The sequence below is a fragment of the Cyphomyrmex costatus genome, unplaced genomic scaffold (assembly GCF_001594065.2).
Source record: "Cyphomyrmex costatus isolate MS0001 unplaced genomic scaffold, Ccosl1.0 scaffold20, whole genome shotgun sequence".
Lineage (NCBI taxonomy): Eukaryota > Metazoa > Arthropoda > Insecta > Hymenoptera > Formicidae > Cyphomyrmex > Cyphomyrmex costatus.
Window position 1 is genome coordinate 964,291 of NW_017276039.1, and position 21,028 is coordinate 985,318.

Genomic DNA, 21,028 nt, shown 5'->3' on the forward strand with positions numbered 1-21,028 from the left:
ATATCCTTATTCTAATAACGTATATGCTATTTATATATAACGTCCTTTCACTTAGTTAATAATAGAAAATTTAAATTTTTTAAATAAATATTCATTATAACTGCGTTGAATAAATGAAAGGAGAATGGAATTATGGCACTTAGTCGGACCGATCACATAAAATATTCTTCTTCTTACGTTAGGTCTCTAGTTACACCTGCAGTGTTACATCTCATATGCTTATGGTGCGCTCGCTGGTTATTCAATCACCATATAACAAGTACATAAAATATATTAATAAATTTTCTTGAATGATCGTCACCCTATTTTTCCCTATATATATTTTCATTTTTAAAATTAACAATGTTAAACAAGTTAAACTTTGCTCTAAAATAAAAATAAAGAAGAATAAAAATTTACTGAACTAAAATATACATTAAATATTGTTAAATAAATTTTTTCCCGAATTTATTAAATTAGTACGCGACATATATTCGCAAAACAAATAATTATCAGTGTTATAATTTCCTACTCAATAATATATAACATAACACATGTTGTACGTAACAGTTTTACATTATTGAATGAGAAAATATATCATTAATGCTAATTATATAACGTAAGAAACTACAACATTATTGATAACGCTACTGAGAATAATGATAATTGTTAGTTTATATTTTACGGATATATTTATGTGAATAGATAATGATATCAAAGATTATCTAAGATAGGCTTTGATATTACGTGTAGTTACGTTACAAGATAATACTTTTCTATATTACTTAACGATTGAATTACTTAAGTGTAGATGATATATTCAACGGTATATAACAGAAGAAGAGGTCAATTGATTGCAACATCTGTGAATTAACACTTTGTGACTCATCTTCGATTGGATGTTCACAGTTACAGTATCATCAAACGCATCTATAATATGCACGCGAGATGCAATTGCAGAGATAAAACCGTTGACGCGTTCTTCCCTTGCGGAGATGCGACTCTTTGGGCTTCCGACCCTTTTGGTACATGATAGATGCGATAAGGTTTCGAAACGCGACGATAATAAGGCATGGATATCCGGTATGATTGAAGTATGACAAGTTAACCATTACTCTCCTACTATTTCTAAGCAATATGGAAGGGGAGCATGGTGACGATATTATATGCAGCACGGTTATAAATACGACCGCGGTAGAATTGACAAATAAGTCCCGTCGACTTAACATTCGCTCGGTTACGGTAGAACTATACGTACAGTCCTTGTTAACCAAGTTGGCCTAGGCTCATCTCTACGGAAAGTCGGAGACGTGACTTCATTGCATCTCGGTTATCGGTACCAGCTCGCGACTCGATTATGGGTGCTACTGTCAGTAATTTGGGGTAGGTTAACAAGAGTGATAAGTAAAAATTATTTCAACGCTTTCCCTATTATACAACTTTATTACGCTCGATTGCCTTGTTCAGATCGTTATAACGTCATGACTGGGAATAGAGATCGCTATCTTGATAAGAACTGGTGTCTACATTGAATCAATGTATTTTATGTAATAATGCTTCTCTAAGACTTTAATAGATAATTAACTTTAAAAATATTAGAAGGTTTTCGGGTTATCGCTGTGTTTTTATTCATCGCTAATGTCAATGTTTCGCGCACTGATACGTGTGCGCTCCTCGCCCTGACGAAGTGAACTACAAGGTTCATGAAACATTAGAAATAGTTAAAGACTCGGCGATAACCCGTAAATCCTCTAGTATCTTTAAATATTTTACATGAATTAAGTGGATAAAAATTTATTGACATCTATCTATGCAAATGTAATAAATGACAAATCATCATATTTAAATTTTAACGTGGATTTCATAGAATAAAAATTGATGTGAATTTATTCATATGAATTTGATATTACTATCTTCTATATTTTATATTTCATCTTCTCGTTAAACATCATTAATTCTACGTGGATAATACGTATTAAATCTATATGAAAGTGTTTATGTATATAAAATAAAATTTTTTATGTTGAATTAATTTTGAAGAAAATTTATTTAATGAAATTACACTAAGAAAAAAATTTTCTTGGATTTAATATTCATATTTGTTTGACTAAAATTTTTTTAGAACCACATATGGGTATACAAAACATTATTTATTTAAATAAAAATTTTGTTGTTTCATTCGAAAAACCTTTATTGTTTGACAAAAGTAATGTTATTATTTGAAGTATATCTTTTAATCAAATATGTATTATTTAGTTATAATGAGTACGAACAATGAAACACATTATTTATTAAAAAATGGCAAAATACAGAGGTTGCTCCATGCAAATAATTGTTTTCTTAGGACAACCATTTTATGACCGAAATTACAGCTTATACACTTATAACAACAAAATTAAACGAGTAGTGTTGTGTGTATCAAATGTATTCAAGCAAATACATACATTGTTTCAAAATCAAACAATCGTATATACTTATTAAGATTCAAACATTAGGTTGTTTGGACTATTCTAAAAATAATATTTGAATATACACAATAAAATTTATGAAATAAATTAAATCTTAAAAAATGTTTTTCTCTGTGTACAATTATATTAATTTATGTGCATATATATCACAACGATGAATTTTTTGTCCACTATCTTTTTTGTAAAATAAATAGATTCAATAAGATACCATAAACCTACTTTTATGATCGGTAATAATTTCGTCAACTTTACAAAAAAATCATGATTTATATTTATAAGAACTTAACAATGTTACAAAGCTATAATAATGTCGGACTATGCGAGATTTATAATTCGAGATTTGCTATTCATATGAGATTTGCGAATAAATGTATAAATATATGTGTCAAATTAATAACTTCAAGTTTTTGATAAAATTGAACAAAATATGTAAATTACTACGACTAATGGTCGATCAATTAAGATCTCGATTACCACATTACTAATTAATCAATTAAAAGATTGATGGTACATTAAAAAATTTTCAGGTATCGATCAGGGTGAGTGAATATGTGCAATCAGTCAATTTACATGTACCTATACTTAATGTTCCATTATACATTAAAACTCGTAGAGTCGATAAATATTATTGCATAATATTTATATGCGTTTAACTTTTTAATTTTTTCAGCTATCATTGACATTATATTTTTCGTATTATTATAATAAATTATTACATTAAATAACAAATTATGAATTAATCGTAAATTCGAAATCATATGAAAGATCTACACTACATGAATGACGAATCTCCGTGAATCTTATACAAATAGTGAATGACAAATTATAAATTGCGCATTTCGACGTTGATTTTACAATTTTAATGCAAGATTGCGATTACAAGTTTATTTAAAACATCACTTTTTGTAGATTTAAATCGTAATCCGATCTACGCTCGCAACATTTATTTTATCCTTGCATTAATAAAATGCTAAATGATGTTCACAAGTATTGTTAGCATAAATGGGACTATGGCTTTGATAAGATACGATGATTTGGAAAGAATTTGCAAGCAATCTACTTTGCTGCAGCAACCGGTTTTAAAACAGTTTGTACTTGAGCCTCATTGTGACAACGGTCTTATATTGTGAAATTTTAATGTGTTATTAAAAATATTCTTTCTTTGTTCATTCTTATTTCTTCTTTTCTATTATATTTCTTTGCAAGAATTGCTTATGTAATGAGATGCAAAAACAGATGAACTTCCATTTGCAAAATAAAGTTCGTAATCAACAGTGACATATAAACTGCCTCGTAACGTTCAATTGCTCTGCGACTGTTTTTATCTTGCATATCTATGTGTGCTTGTGCTTTATCATGAAATTTGCTTGTGTTAGAAATGTAAAAAATAAATGCAGTTACGCCTTCACGATTCCTACGATCTGTTGCATAATATAATGACAGCGATTTCTAACTTTTGTTGTAACATTGTTAAATGGATAAAAACATCTTGCAATTCCTCACTTCTTATGCAATATTTGCACTTTTCATCAAACGATCTTTAAACGATGGCGCTTGAAAAAATATGCAAGTCACTTTCGAAGATACGCAGTGAATGTTTACAAATTCAATTAAATATTTTATATTAATATTCTCTCAATAAGATGTTTAAAATAATGTTGATATTCCTCGAGAAAAACGTTTAACTTTGTCAATAATAAAATAATATATTTTATAAAATATAATAATGTTTTAAGTTTAAACGACTGGACTCCTGTATTCTTTAAAATAATAATAAAAACATATATCAGTGAAAAATAAAACAATTCCACGTATTTCTCTCATTAATATTTAATTCGTCTCTACTGCAATTCATTTTTGCTTTTATGATCATATTATTAATCTTATTTTTTTCTGTTATATAACATTAAGCTTCATAAAAAAACTTTAGAATAATCGCAAGCAATGATACTTCACATCTTGCTAAAATTACTCGAAACTTGGTACTATCGACTTTCAGTTTACAATAATGGAATCAACGAATAACAAAGTCATAAGCGAAATCGACTGCTCGGCTCGAGTGTAATTCAGGACAAAAACGTCGATATATCTATTCGCCACGAGACATGCAACATGCATCGGAAATATGAACATTTAATAATCTCAACAAGAGTTTTACGATAACATATATAAGAAGTGCACTTTTTATATTAAATATAATCTTCTTTTAAAAAGTTAAAGTTTAGATTCCGATAAAAAAAATTATCATAAATAATCGTAGTCTCTAGTTTTTATACTAGTATACTAGTATATAATTATGTAGAATTATGTATAATTATATATCATTATTTACATATGTTTTTACATCATTTACATCGTTTTTATATTGTTTTTATTGGAATTATAAATATCACGATTTGTTATAAAATAATCCATGATGTGCGTGTCATTGTTTTAATTATCTATCTCCTGCCTTTTTGACAGTTTTCTGATATGCTTTTGAAGTTTTTAAGGGTATTATCTTCAACGATATCAGAGGGTTTGCTGAGTGTTTTTATCCATTATTAATGCCACCGTTTCATGAACATTCACTTTATCAGGACGAGAAGCGTACTAATACAAAGAATTCCCTTTATATAGACAAAATGCCCTCCCCCCTTCACACATACCCTCGTCCTCAACAGTTTTCTGATATTTTTATATCTTCCTTTATATCACTGTAGCATTTATAGTATCGGAATTGCAGTTATCAAAAACTGCAATTGATATAATTTCAGTGAACTCATATATTTCGAGATATGGAAAAGTTATTTATACACATATTCGTATGTCTATACGTTTTCCCTATATTTTCAATATTGAACATAGAAATGGAATCGATATATAGGTATCAATTTTTTATTTAGTTTAATTATTTAACGCTCTCATCTGTGTATGCATCTAGTTCGTACAACAAAAAAATTGATTCAATGTTGAGCAAATGCAACGAGAATATTTCATGTATTTTTGTAGGAAACGTAATGGAAAAAAGGTATCAAGGGGAATAAGTGCATGCAATATAAAAGACAAATCTGTTATAATTTTTTTATTCTTAAGCTAAATAATAGAAAACAAGTAATTAATTGTTTTTCAATCTTCCTAGAGTGAACTCTTCTTGTTTATCTTTGTTGTTCCATATACAGAACAACAGACGGATTAAAGTAAATGGCGTGGTGAAGTTAATTAAATGAATATCTCGCTGAATATAGTATAAATTTTCAAAGACTGTAAACAAAAATTTGTACTGAATGTTTTAATAATACATAACTAAAATAAAATTAATAATAATGGTAATTTTATACGTATGTATATATGTGTATATATCTTTTTCACACATAATAATTACGAAGTGTAATCCTAAGTCTCTTTTTTTAGTTAAAAAGAGAAAACAAATTATTGAATACAAATTTCATAGTCTAAAACTTATTTTTATCATAATGTTCAACAAGAAATGGACAAAAAATAATACGTTGTAAAATCAATTGCCATTTGAAATTTTTAAGACTAAGACTGCGTAATAAAGATTTACAAAATTTAAGCTTGTACAGATTCTTTTAAAATTGTGCTTCTTGCACAGCTTAGTTAGCATATTATATTGCAAAATTGCGCAATTGAGATTAGGCACCTTTTGTACGGATGTGAGTTATCATCATATGTCAGCGTTATGATCTTTAGTTATTTCCGCATAACAATCAAGTTATTTATGAAGCTGAATACATAGGTACTACAAAGTATGAGTTTATGCTACGAGTTAACCATACGATCCAAAACAAGTTTCTTACAAGGTGAATACTGATTCGCAAATGACAAAATTGATTGTTGAATTATAGCTTAGAGAAGAAAAAAAACGAGTATTATATGGTTACTCTTAGGAAAGAAAAATTATCCTATTATTTGTTAATGACATTGGCAACCATTAATCATGCGATTGCAGTACATAAATGCTTTCGTGACGAATTACGCATCTCACGAATGATGGAATATTGTAACAAGTATATGATTACGTAAACTCGTTAGATCGCATGTTTTATCATGCCACTATACGTACATTATAGATTCGAGATCGAGAAAATCACTCGAACTTTGTTATGCTTGCATATGCTATGCAATTTTTTTTACTTCAAATATCTATTGTTTTTAAACAAAATGATGTCAAGGGCGATTAAAGAGTCAAAAAGAATTTTCGTTAAACAATAAAATATATAATTAGTCATTTTCAATAAAATTAAAACATTGTTTTTACACAAATCTTTTCTTTAATCTTTGGTTCTAGTTTCTAAAAATTCTTATACTTATATAACATCAGCGAATACTCGGTCTTGTTATGATATTATTTAGTTTCCAAGTTTTTTCATTTCGTATTATTCCTCGTTTCTATTAAAAAACCTATTACACACATTACTGAACTACACTGTAAGACACTATGTTTATTGAAAACTAAAACCTGATTTTTTGTTATTGATCTTGAGTTTAGTATCACGCGGTTTCATATTTCGGATCTTCGCCCTTTTTTCTATTGCATCTTATACTTAATTTTATTATACACAATTAATCGATTAATTTCTCTCCCTTCTCTTCTTATATTCGTATATTATTCTGTATTTATATACATATATATATAGGACGTTCTTCGTTAACGGGGACAAGCGTCTGGGCAAAATTTGTGAAGTCAAAATAAGACGTTCAAGAGCTTGAAATTTTTGATTATTAGTTTAAGAAAAAACGTGGCGTTTTTTAAAATTCAAAACGGTTGTTCTAATATAACGGTTAGAATGAATAAAAATCGATATTTGTGGATTTTTCGAATCACTAAATCACTCATAAACAATCCGTAGTCATATTTCCAAAATTCGAATTAATAGATTCAGTATATTAACTGTACTAAATGAAGAACTGATCGGAATTTTAGTCCAAAATTTATTCAATCTTAAAAATTGAAATCTGAAAGTTTTTCGGATTACTCATAAATAATCCACAATCAGATTTCCCAAATTTAAAATGGCATATGATGACTGCAGTGGAAGAAGAATTGACTGAAACGCTTAGATTCTTAATCATGTGATTAAAAATTGATTTTTCTCGGATCTTTATTCCGAAGAATAACAGTTTTCGGGTAAAAAAAAAGATATCGATTTTTAGGATTGAATAAATTTTGTACTACTAAATTAATGATTTTAGAATTCCAGTCAGTTCTTCATTCAGTACAGTCACTATACTGGATCCGTCATTTCGAAATATGACTACGGATTGTTCATGAGTAATTTGAAAAACCCACAAATATCGATTTTCATGGAAATTGAATGAATTTTAAACCACCTGATCAATGAAATAAACGTTTTCAATAATTTCCATAAGTTTTTTATTTATTCTAACTGCAATATTTTGGAGCATGTAGCCGCTTTGAATTTTTGAAACGTTTTTCCTTAAATTATAATATAATACATATAAAAATTATATATAAAAAAGAAAATTTTAAGCCTTTTTGAACGTCTTAATTCGACTTCACAAATTTTGCTCAGACACTTATTCCCATTGACATGGAACGTCCTATATATATCATTATTCCATGTATAAAAGTGCGTTTACAAAAAAATAAGTATACGAGATATTTTTTAGATAAAAAGTTAGAATCAAGACCACATATATGAATAGATCAATTAATTGTAAGCAAGAAAAACCGTTGTTATGATATACGGTCAACGTTAGCTGTTGGAATAATAATTTCTCTTTTTGTATGAAAAACTCGAATTGTGTGTAAGATAATTACATAATGATCTACAGATTACTCCACAGCATTAAATTATATTTATAATTGCATATAATCTTAAAGAATCTTTTTATGTTTCTGTTGCAAATTAATGTTACATTGTGCTGAGTAAGCCTATGGCTCGAGGCAACAACTCCTTTTCTTGTATGTTGAGTTAATGTCGCGTGTTGATTTGTAGTTTGCGGCAATAAATTATGATTAAGAGTCTTTCCGTCTCATATATTTGTATATATATAAGGCTGCCACATCCGTCCTTTTTTCCCCGGACATCGTCCTGTTTTTAGGGGGATTTGCCGAAGGTATTCGAGATAATTACGAGCGGTAATTCCTCCAAACGTTCCCGGATGCTCTATAAGAAGATAGTATTCAGAGAAAAAAGAGGACAGATATGGCAATTCTAGTTTTAATGCAATTTTATCTTTATAATAGAAAGATGTAAAAATACATACAATTACAAAAAATATAAATATTCCTATATCGTAATATTTGTTACACTTAAAAAACAATAAATAAATAGTCGCTTGAATACGTGAGATGAATTACCTTACATGCAACGTGTTCGTATAAACAGCAGTATTATATCATACTTATTTGAATATTCATAAATCTTACAATTTACCTCGAAACATTAATAAATCTTATAATAATTGGTAGATGAAAAATACTTTCCCAAAATGGCGAGACTTTAGCAATGGGATTATGTCAAAGCAAAATATACGATTCATGCTAAATGTTATATCGTTTTTTAATAAATTTGCATTTAAATGACTAATATCAGCTAAATATCAGTTGCTAGTTCAAACTTTGGGGTTTTGTCAGTTAAAAGCGTACTTTAATTCAAGTAGCTGAGTAAGTGGTAACTATATATTCCTCACTATATTTTAGTTGTACTCCATTTGCAATTGTTTCTGGAATGTTGCCGGCTGCTTGCGCGTAAATCGTATTAGTAACATTGTGTGTCAACTATTAAATAATATATCAGCTATTAAATAATTTTTTTGGTCTTGAAATACAAACTGAGTTATTGCAGTAATTTCATACAAGATAAATTGACTAGCAATTTAATAGTTTATAAGCACTTTAAAATGATCTTAATAATGTTGAATGACCGAAAAATTACTTTGGCGTATAGTTTAAACATACATACTATAGAAATTACACACCGAATTATTTGAGCATGAAAGATCTAACTTCGACTATTATGAGCTCTATTTCCTATTAGTTATTTTTTAATGTATGATTCAATAAAATTCTTATGCTAGATTAACAGCATTAGCCGACACTACCGACAGCATCTAATTAGAAATAATCTTGTTAATTTGTAGTATTAATAAAATAAGTACGCCATTGTGCAATACTCTTAAAAAATTATTTAGTAATACTCTGTTATTGAATAAAAACAGGACTTTTGATTAGATTACTGTTGGCAAATGCTGTCAATACATTTTTTTCTTGAGTAACAATACATTTTTCAACGTAATAGCCAATACAAAACTCTACTATCAAATTTAATAGTTGAAGTGGCTAAAATTTAGCACTAACAACAAAACATATATATGTATAATTTCAACTAAAATTCCCAATTTTGCTACAAATATTATTAGTTTCTATTGTTAAAAGAAATTACCTTAACATGTTCAGCTAAACATTATTTTACTCTAGCAGTGAGTGTTTTTTTGCTGTAGTACTTAAATTTTAGTATTTAATAAATTGAGCTTTAGCAGTATATAACGACACTATAGCTATCCTTATTATAAAGACACATTTTAATTACTACGGCTGTATTTTAGCCGCATTAGCTAATCTTTTCTCTGCTTGTACTTATTGTATTCGATAATTCATGCTTGTTTAAGTGATGGTTTTAATTTTTTATTCATCACACGTGCACAATGCATAATTTTCAAAATATTTTTATTCAATAGCTATGAAAAAATCATTTTGCGTTATTTTGCACACCTGCGCTAAAGACTCAAATAAATATGATATACTACATAAACTTATTTGCAATTAATTCCAAGAATAATGCATCAACATGTTTTCCTTGCACACGCTTATCATCTTTGTTACTATAATTATTGATTGACACAAATTGAGAAAAACAAGAATGTTAAAAGAATGCTAATTTTTGCTCCCGGAGTAGCAATTAAAAGTGATATGTTTTTCATTTAATTTTATTTAACATTTTATGTTTTTTATTTAGTTTTTAAGCTACAAAATTTGACCTTCAAAAAATTTAATTTTGTCGGGTAAATATTAAAATCAGTATAGCTATTATTAGCTTTAATAAAGTTATTAAAGTTATTAAAGATCTATATATTATTGTAAATTATAATTACATTTGTTACTAGCAGGTATAAATATATTAATATAAACATATAGTTTGTGTTTTTCTACTAAAAACATGAACTATTAGAGATAAAAACATTTTCATGTTTTATCTCTAATAGTTCATGTTTTGCTTGATAAAGAACGTAAAAAAATTATTAATATCTATGAAAAATAAGGGTAAAATCAACAGAAATTATTTTAAATCTTGAATCTGAGAGCGTTGTCGTTTATAGCGCTCAATTTTTCAAGATTTTCTTTCTGCTCACATACTTAGCAATAAATAACGCTATCAGATGCTATTATGATTTTAAATCAAGATTTATATATAAAATGTTTTTATTAATAATGCTTTTATTGTTAAATATTAATAAATTTTATTCACTTTTTTAAAAAATTAATATATTAAAAGTTTTATATACTGTTTTTATTAATTCTCCACCAAATAAAAATTTATTAATGTTATAATTAAATTATACAATTCATAAGTTATAAAAAATGTACTTTACCTAATGCTTTTACTTGCCATTTTAGGGACAAAAATTGGTACTTTTAAAATATACTTCCTATATAATATCTGATAATTATATCATTTCTCCGTATTTCAAAAGGCATACGAATATCTAATAAGACTCTTGTGTAAGTTGGTGGACCTTTTGCCAATCCTTTGATTGCCAGTGCGTGCATTGGCAAAATAGACGAACAATGCCAACAATAATGTAAGTTTTCATTATTGCCATAAAAAATTCAGTAATAATATTTATATTATATAGTTATATTACAGTTATATTATATTATTTATATTCAGTAATAAACATAATCAATATACAAATTCGTGTTTACCTTTAATTTTTAGAAGCATTTGACTCTTGATATACATATATTTTACGATACAAATTCTAAGATAAATACTTTTCACGTATTTATATAATTTCAATTATACAGTAAACTAAAAGGTGTAAATATGAAAAAAGAATTTTTATGTGTTTTGTAACATCTGTATTATGCTGTCATATTTTCTTGATCAATGATAATGATAACATTCCATTCAATCTAATTTGTGCTTTATTGCAGGGACAGTGAAAAATCCATTAAATTTACTATAAATGGAACACCACACATGAGTATGTATTCTTCAAATTTATAACATATAATTAAAAGTTAAATTATAGAAGATTCTTTTATTGTTTAAAAATAAAAAGTTTCGATTCTATTAAACAGCGAGCTAAATAATTCCGTTATTTACACGGCGGCAGAAACTATAGAATTTAATTATATGCACGTAATATAATTATATAACGCAGGAAAATGTAGTTACATTGGTAGAAACTATTACATTTCAGCTATGAAAATTTAATTGTGATGGCAGAAGCTTTAAACATTCAATTGTAAAGATTTAATTATGACGGTGGGCTTTTGTGAAATATCGCGTCAAATTAAAACCCTATATATGTTACTCATATTCGTGCTTTATGAACCATAACTATCATTTCGATTTTACAATCGTTTTCAGTATCAAGAGATATACCGGCTGATACGTCCCTCAATGTCTACATTCGCGACTATGCAAAACTCCGCGGCACAAAAGCGATGTGCCATGAGGGTGGCTGCGGCGCCTGTATCGTGGCTGCGGAAATCAAGGGCAAGACAATGGCTGTAAACTCCTGTCTCATACCAATATTAATCTGCGACGGGTATGCGTGAATTAATCGAGATATTACATTTAAATTTCACGCTAAAGAAATTAATAAAACTTTATGACACATCTTTTTTCATTAGAAAATAGTCTTTGACATGTCAAACCTATATATTATATATATATATATATATATATATCAGGGTTTATTTATTTAATTTCTTTCAACTTTATTAAAACTATAGTTTTAAATAATATCTATATATTGTATAATAATCTGTAAATAATTTCACAGATGGGCGATTCACACGATCGAAGGTGTCGGAAATAAACGAGACGGTTATCACTCAATTCAAGCCGCACTCGCTGGAAAAAATGGTTCGCAATGCGGATATTGTTCTCCTGGCATGGTTATGAATTTTTACAGGTGTGTGTGTGCGGTAAAGAAATTAATTAAAATTGTTTTAATAAACTATTTCAATCTCAAATGATATAATATCTGAAAAAAATTATTGTAATTTCACACAATTATGGTCCAATTCACGCAAAAAAATAAGGCCGCGTTCTAATATCATAACGATATCATTCAATCTATGCTGTGACATTTAGTGTGTAAATGGTTGCCTGATCGATGTTTTCGTGCGTGTGAGTGTTTAGATCACAGTTGTGGCATAGAACCATAGTTATGAAAAATTACGGTAATAAATAAATCGTTAGTCAGAATAAAAATAATAATTGAAAATTATATGCATAAATAATGATGTAAATTAATTAAAATTGTCATATTAAAAAAATAATAATTTTAGATATATAAAATTTTCTCGAAATTGTTGGCGTTGCGGTAAATTTTTGTTAAATAATACATAATAGAGAAAAATTTTAAATAAATTATTAGTTTAAATTATCGAATATAATTAAAATAATACATATATAAATAAATCATAAATTAAAATTAATACATAAATAATGATGTGCGGAAGCGAGCACGCTTCTATATTTACGTGATATACAAATTGAAAATTAGAATTTGAAATTGAATAGATAATTTTAAATTTAATTTGTTTCGTTGTAATTGGTTGAGTTGTAATCTCTAATTCACAATCCTGATAAGAGCTTAACAGAATGTAAATAAATTTGCATATTATTGCATTTTATTATTATATATATTTTATTATTGGAACTTTCAGTCTTGTGCAGGACAAGAAATTGACTATGCAGGAAATCGAGAATTCCTTCGGTAGTAACATCTGTCGGTGTACAGGCTATCGTCCAATTTTGGATGCGTTTAAGGGATTTGCCAGCGATGCATCTCCACAACTGGCAAAAGACATTCGTGATATTGAGGTATGTAATATGGAACGAAAAATATTTTATTTCATATCGGTAAAGATTTTACTTTTATACTCTCAAATTTATTCCTAAAATTTGATCCTATTTCCACACAAAAGTCCATTTTGTGTATAAGTTATTATTATAATATTATGGAAAATTGTCTATATTGTTTAAATATTATAAATTCAATGATATATTTTATAGGAGATCTATAAAATTAAAACCTGTCCAAAGAATGGAATGCCATGCAAAGGCAATTGCGCCGATAGACATTTCTCAGATGGAAATACGCTGGATATAAAGTTAGCGGATGCGGAATTCTATAAAGTTTACTCCATCGAAAATTTATTTGCGGTATTTCGAGAGAAACCAGATGCAACGTACATATTAAACGGTGGAAACACAGCACATGGTAATTTGCTTTCAATTTGCACAATATATATATGTATATATTATATATGTATATCAAAACAATCTGATAGACAAATATATATAATATATATATAATATATTAAATATAACAAATTAATAATTTTTATGGATTGAGTTGTTCCAAAATAATAATTGTTAATACATATTATTACATTTATAATATGTTGTAACACATTTATTATTGGTAACATCTTGTTACAGTTTGTTTTTAAATTCAAGCAAAATGAATTTTTTTGTTTAAAGGACCATTTTATTTTATTAATTTTATAATAAAAGTTTTTATTTAAATGGGAATAAATGGAAACACATTTCTGATGTATTTATAAAAAAGAGCGTTTTACTACATCTCATTTTTCCATGTATTAAATGTATCATTAAAAAATAACACCGTGAATCACATATAACACATACATATATAATAAAACATTTATATTTTTATTATTCTCATTTAAATGATTTTCTTCTTACATAATGGTAATTCCGCGATTAATATTAAAATGAATATTTAATATTAGAAAAATGAAAATATTAAAAAATTTTTATTAATTTAAATCAACGAGCAATCAATAAACTAGTTTTGTCATGAAAAAATATATATAATATTGAGAGTATAATCTTACAGGCGTTTATCGGACGGGCAAAAACGACCTCCGCATCGATATAAACGATATCCCGGACTTGCGTCGCATCGAAAAGACTAATGATTCTCTAATCCTGGGCGGAGGCGTATCTCTCACCACGGCGATGGAAACCTTTCAGAAGTACTCGTCAGAAACCGGATTCAAGTATCTTCATCATCTGGCCCATCACATCGATTTGATCGCCAGCGTGCCTGTGCGTAACATCGGCAGCATCGCCGGCAATCTGATGATCAAACACGCGTATCACGAATTCCCGTCCGATTTGTTCCTGATGCTGGAGACTGCCGGTACTCAAATACATATCATCGAGGCACCGGGAGTCAAGAAGAGCATGATGCTGCAGGACTTTTTGAAGACAAATATGCACCACAAGATCATTTACAGCGTGGTGTTGCCGGCATTATCTGACGATTACGAATACAGGTCCTACAAGATCATGCCTAGAGCCCAAAATGCCCACGCTCATATCAACGCCGGTTTTCTCTTCAAACTTGACGGCACCGGCAAGGTAATGAATAAATAATCCTTTTGAATTATTCATATATTTATTGGGTTATTATTAATTAATACATACTTATGATTCACAATATTCGCAATATTTCACGAAAAGGTACTGGAGAAGCCTAACATCATCTTTGGTGGTATCAACAAGCACTTTTTGCACGCGAAAAACACAGAGCAACTGTTGATTGGTAAATCTATCCTCGACAAGCAAGTGCTGAAGACAGCCTTAGAAACGTTGCATAATGAATTGCAACCCGATCATGTGCTGCCAGATGGTTCGCCGAAATTCCGCAAGACTCTTGCCGAGGGACTATTCTATAAGTTTGTGTTGAACATCAAACCGGAGAACGTAAATTCGAAACTTCGCAGTGGAGGATGCATTTTAAAACGAGGTCTCTCTTCAGGTATGTATAAAATAATCAAACAATATATCTTTGCTTTTTAAACAAATTTTTTTGCCTTTAAGCAACATTCTATGTATATGAGGAGTTAAATTTGTTTTAATTCTTTTTTATACATATTTTATAACAGGATGTTTGACAATAGATGGAAGAAAATTTAATAAGTTATTTTAGATGATAAACTTGGGCGAAAATGAAAAAGTGGAAGTAAAACTTCATTTTCAATTATAAATGTTTAGATATTTAAGTAAAATTGTCTAAAACACATAAATATTTAAACATTGAATTATAAATTCACAATTTTGTTATCTCTTCATTTCCGTCTTACTTTAGCATTCAAAATAATTCCTTAAATTTTTCTTTTATCGCCGAACATTCTATATACACATGCATATGTACATTTTATAAATCTACATTTTTATACATATGTATAAAAAAAATATTGAAATATATAGTAAAATATATTTATAATAAAACAAGATAGAGAAATACTTCTTATATTAGCTTATTTGTAAGAAATCGTGAGGTGTCTCTGATTGCTTTAATAAAGAAAGGGACTCCTTATGTTAAAATAAAACAAAAATATTTAATAAAAATTTAATAAAAAAATCTGATTACTCTAGGTACACAAGACTATGACACAGACAAAAACGTATGGCCGGTGAACAAGCCTATGGTAAAGTTGGAGGCGATTCAGCAGACATCAGGTGAAGCTCAGTATTGCAATGATCTACCACCGTATCCTGGAGAAGTATTCTGCGCTCTTGTACTTTCCAAAGTCGCTAGTGGCAAGATCGACAGCGTAGATGCGAGTAAAGCACTAGCTATGAAGGGTGTGGTGGCATTCTTCAGCGCCAAGGATGTACCCGGCAAGAATCTGTGTATCTCGGCTAACAACCATCTAATGATGTTGATAAATGACGAGTTGTTATTTGCTGAAAATGAGATTCTCTATGCCGGTCAGGCGATCGGCGTGATTGCCGCCGAGACGCATAATCTGGCCAATGAAGCCGCAAAATTAGTAGAAGTCAAATATATCGAGACTTTGGAAAAAAAGCCAGTGTTAACCATTGAAGATTCCCTCGCCACGAAAGACGATACCAGATACATGCAAGGCATTAGCGTTCCAGCGAAAAAGAAAGGTGTGATTGATACTTGAGTAAAATAAGAGAAAAAAATTAGAATAAAGAAATTCCAATCACAATTATAAAAGAATAAAACATAATTTAGAAAAAGAATAAAACTGAATAACTTAATATTAGTATTGATAAAAAATAAATCGTATAATTAGCTGTTGCTAATTATCTGGAAATGGTACAGCAATTTTCTTCCTTAAACATATTTTGCTCTTTACAGGAGATAACGTTAAACATAAGATAAAAGGTGTTTTCAAAACCGGCAGCCAGTATCATTATACCATGGAGACTCAGTCCTGCGTGTGCGTTCCTGCGGAGGATGGTATGGACGTTTACCCAACGTCGCAATGGATGGATCTCATTCAAGTATCGATTGCAAATGTTCTCGGTGTTAAGAACAATAGGTAATTTATCTTCCGCGACTATCTTGCGAGTATCATTAATTTAGTTGTGATAACGTGATTTCCATTTTAGATCGATAAGAATAAATTAAATAAGAGGAATAAACTTAAATTAGCATAATGAATTCAATTTTTGTAGTATCAATGTCCACATCAGACGAATTGGCGGCGGATACGGAGCGAAACTCTCGCGGAATGTATTATTCTCATGTTCCTGCGCATTAGTATGTCACAAACTGAATCGCCCAGCACGATTAATCACGTCTATCGAGAGCAATATGCAAGCACAGGGCAAAAGAGTTTCTTCACGCCACGAATACGAAGTCGGAGTAGACAATGAAGGAGTTATTCAATATAATGACTCGAAATACTGGGCCAATGGAGGCTGTAACTACAATGATCCCCATTCTTGGGCCTTATGGCACTATTTCGGAAAGTATGCATTAAAAAAAATGTATTTTCTAATAATATTTTAATGTTAATCGTTATTTATATATAATATATATATATATATATATATATATATATATTATATATAAATGAGAAATCAGTTTATTACATACAATTCATGTTAATTCTTTAAAATATTATATCATAGCGTTTTTTCTTAGTCTTATTAATTTTTCAAGTTCTTAAGTGTGGATAATTGTTACCGATTATTTACAGTTGTTACACATCCGATAATTGGGCGTTCACTGGATTTGATGTACGAACTGACTTACCATCAAATACATACTGTCGAGCGCCGGGATCCACAGAAGGAGTGGCCATGATCGAGAATATAATGGAGCATATTGCGAAAGTAACGAAAAAGGATCCATTACAGGTCAGATTGGCGAATATGAACGATGAGCATAAGGCCGTATTAGAATCTATGATAAAAGATCTATCGAAATCGGCCGATTATGAGATGCGGAAGCGGGCTGTTGAGACATTCAACAATGAGAATCGGTGGAAGAAAAAGGGCATCGCTCTGATACCAATGAAGTATGCATTCGGCTTCTGGGGTCAATTCAATGCTATGGTATCGGTCTGCGCTCGCGATGGTACGGTTTGCGTGACGCACGGAGGGATTGAATGTGGCCAAGGTATAAACACCAAGGTACGCAAATGAAGTATTTTTCTTTACTTTAATTTCTAATTTGCCTAATTTATCTATGTTTTAAGAGAATTTATAAAATAATTTATTTTATAATTAATAATTTCGTCAAACATAATTAAATGTAATGGAAAAGAAATTATATATCAAAATTTAGACATTCGCAAATTTTCATAAACCTTTTTTTTTATATAGAAAGACTGTAAAAGAAAGGATTAATTTTATTCCAATTATATAAAAATAATACTTTTTTATGTAGGTTGCTCAAATAGCTGCTTACACTTTAGGTATCGATGTAAACTTAGTCACCGTGAAACCATCCAATAATTTAGTAACGCCGAACAATTCAGTTACCGGAGGCAGTGTTACTAGCGAATCCTGTGGATACGTAAGAATTTAATTTATAATTTGTTTGCAGTGTTTCAACGAAAATGACCCAATGCATAAAAATTGATCGTTTGATTTTAGGCCACGATGCAATGCTGCAAAGAAATCTTGAAAAGACTGGAGCCAATAAAAAAAGAACTGAAAAACTCAAACTGGCAGGAGCTTATTTTTACAGCATATCTAAAGGATGTTGATTTATGTTCACGTTATATGTAAGTATTTAAGTCACTTTTAATGCAATAATAATACACAGTTTTTTTTATTAAAAAAAATAATTATTATATTCTTTCTATGAACTAGTACAATGTGCAGATTAAATGTTCTTGAACAATATTGACACCATAATAATTTTAGTTCAGTTTTGATGTATAAATAAATGTAAATTGCATATTTTTTATGTTGAAAAAAGATGCGAAAATATAATATTCTTTAAGTTGCTTATTAATTCTATCTTATATCGAAAATATAATATTTTTTAAGTTGCTTATTATCTATATCTATCATTTATTTATTATAATTATAATTTATTATACTTACCTTTACAGGTACGCGCCAACGCAAAATGATACACTCAAGCCTTACAATGTTTATGGTGTCACCATTGCCGAAGTAGAGATTGATCTGTTGACCGGCCAGCATATTATCAGAAGAGTCGACTTGATGGAGGATGTCGGTGTAAGCTTAAATCCGGAGATCGATGTCGGTCAAGTGGAGGGAGCTTTCGTGATGGGGATAGGATACTGGACTTCTGAAGAACTGGTGTACGACCCTAAAACAGGAGTATTAACGAATGACAGAACTTGGGTACATTATCTTAAGTTTTGAGCTAATAACATATTAGCAGAAAATTGCTTTTATTCACTAATTACATATTAAACAAAAATGATTAACTTAAAATATTTTGGCAATGTAAATAATTAATTTTTTATTGCAAAAAATATTATCTCGGCCGGGAGTCAAATTTGAATCTCTGGCATTCTGTTGCCTCGATATAGTCTAAAGCCTTAGGACTTTTGCATATTATTAAGCTCGATATAAGATGCATAAACAGCATCAATAATCGTTAAATTGTTAGTCAATTTAATTCGTGATATTACTGCGGTAGTTTGTTAGTGTTGCGTTTCAAGTCTGAAAAAAATTTCGGCGCACAATCAAAAAATAACATACGTAGTATATAAATTCACACGCAATTATTTAGAAGCACCCGTGATCCAACTTAGACCGCTACGGGATTGTCTCATATTTAGTTTAAAATATTTTATTTTTATTTGCCGTAGAACTATAAACCACCAGGAATAAAAGATATTCCCGAGGACTTCCGTGTATCTTTCCGCAGAAACGCGCCTAATCCATTCGGTGTTCTTCGATCAAAAGGTAAAATTAAACTAACAATTTTCGTATTTAAATTCTTATTATCTATAATATTTTAAAAAATTAAGAATTTATAATTTTTTTCTTATGTATTTGTGTGTGTGAATTTCTTCATATTAAATTAACAAATCGTTTGTAAAAGATAACAATTTTGAAAAGATTGAAAAATTTAATTTTTTTTGCAGCAACTGGTGAACCACCGCTTTGTATGGCTTATGTAATTCAAATCGCGATCCGCAATGCATTGAATTCTGCTAGAGCGGAAGTGGGAAATAAGGATCTATGGTATCAGTTAGGTAAGAGCACGAATGCAAACAGTACATTCGTATAGTTGATAACATACAGATGGAGTCAACTTTATGGCTTACATTATTTTGTGCATTTTTTACAATAAAAGCAAATAATTCTTCACTATAAGATATAAAGTTTCTCTCTCTGTCTCTTCTTTTTTAAACTGGTCATTTTTTAATATAATACATCATTTTAATGTATGCACTCATTTATTACTAATTTTTGCAGATGGATCATGCACCAATGAACGCATACTTCTAAATGGTTTAACCAATAAGGATAACATGGTGCTGTAAGAGTAAACATGAAATTTACAACAAGCTAGTGCTCTCAAACCAAATCGTATGCTTATTATAGCTTTATTCGTCTAATTTAGAATAGAGATCCTGATTTAAGACAATTTATTTAGCCTTTTTTTGTTGATAAAGATTTTAGAATAAAAATAACTGTCAGGATATCAATTAGTTATGCTTTAAGCCATTTACTGTAAGTCATTTCTTATATGTTCAATACTTTTAATAAATATAATTTATTAAACGTCGCTAATATATTGCAAGTAAAAAATATTATAATAATATCTGCAACAAAGTGAATAATTGATATTAATAATAACATATATAATATAAAATAATTGATCGTAATAATTCAATATATAAATAATATCTTATGAAATTTTCTACTTGTATTATATTTACTATCTTTTCTAGTATCATTTTTTAATAAATATTGTTTATTAAGTGTCTTTCCCGTATATAGAAAATCGCAATATCTGCATACAGTTATAATATTAATAACCATTAATATAATAAATGTATTTTACTCGTACCTTTTAAGAATCTA

The 21,028-nt window shown here is 29.0% G+C and overlaps 1 protein-coding gene across 2 annotated transcripts; it reads left to right on the forward strand.

Moving 5' to 3' along the window:
• The first annotated feature begins 1,245 nt into the window (after window positions 1-1,245).
• On the forward strand, window positions 1,246-20,635 carry LOC108773240 (xanthine dehydrogenase/oxidase). 2 transcript variants are annotated; one of them, XM_018538984.1, is made up of 19 exons: window positions 1,246-1,362; window positions 11,169-11,276; window positions 11,632-11,681; window positions 12,071-12,251; window positions 12,489-12,620; window positions 13,381-13,537; window positions 13,730-13,937; window positions 14,580-15,106; window positions 15,209-15,506; window positions 16,127-16,645; window positions 16,860-17,043; window positions 17,180-17,476; window positions 17,707-18,142; window positions 18,399-18,527; window positions 18,608-18,738; window positions 19,072-19,330; window positions 19,804-19,900; window positions 20,083-20,193; window positions 20,417-20,635. In XM_018538984.1, exons 2-19 carry the CDS (start codon window positions 11,263-11,265, stop codon window positions 20,482-20,484), a joined length of 3,798 nt encoding a protein of 1,265 aa, XP_018394486.1. In that variant the 5' UTR covers window positions 1,246-1,362; window positions 11,169-11,262; the 3' UTR covers window positions 20,485-20,635. The 2 variants fall into 2 exon arrangements, with proteins under 2 accessions (XP_018394486.1, XP_018394487.1); XM_018538985.1 differs by lacking the exon at window positions 1,246-1,362 and having other exon boundaries at window positions 11,068-11,276.
• The last annotated feature ends 393 nt before the right edge of the window (window positions 20,636-21,028 follow it).

Coding starts and splice junctions, on each gene's coding strand:
- LOC108773240 (XM_018538984.1), top strand. Junction 12,252..12,488: donor CCAATATTAATCTGCGACGG/GTATGCGTGAAT, acceptor ATAATTTCACAG/ATGGGCGATTCACACGATCG. Junction 20,194..20,416: donor GGATCTATGGTATCAGTTAG/GTAAGAGCACGA, acceptor TAATTTTTGCAG/ATGGATCATGCACCAATGAA.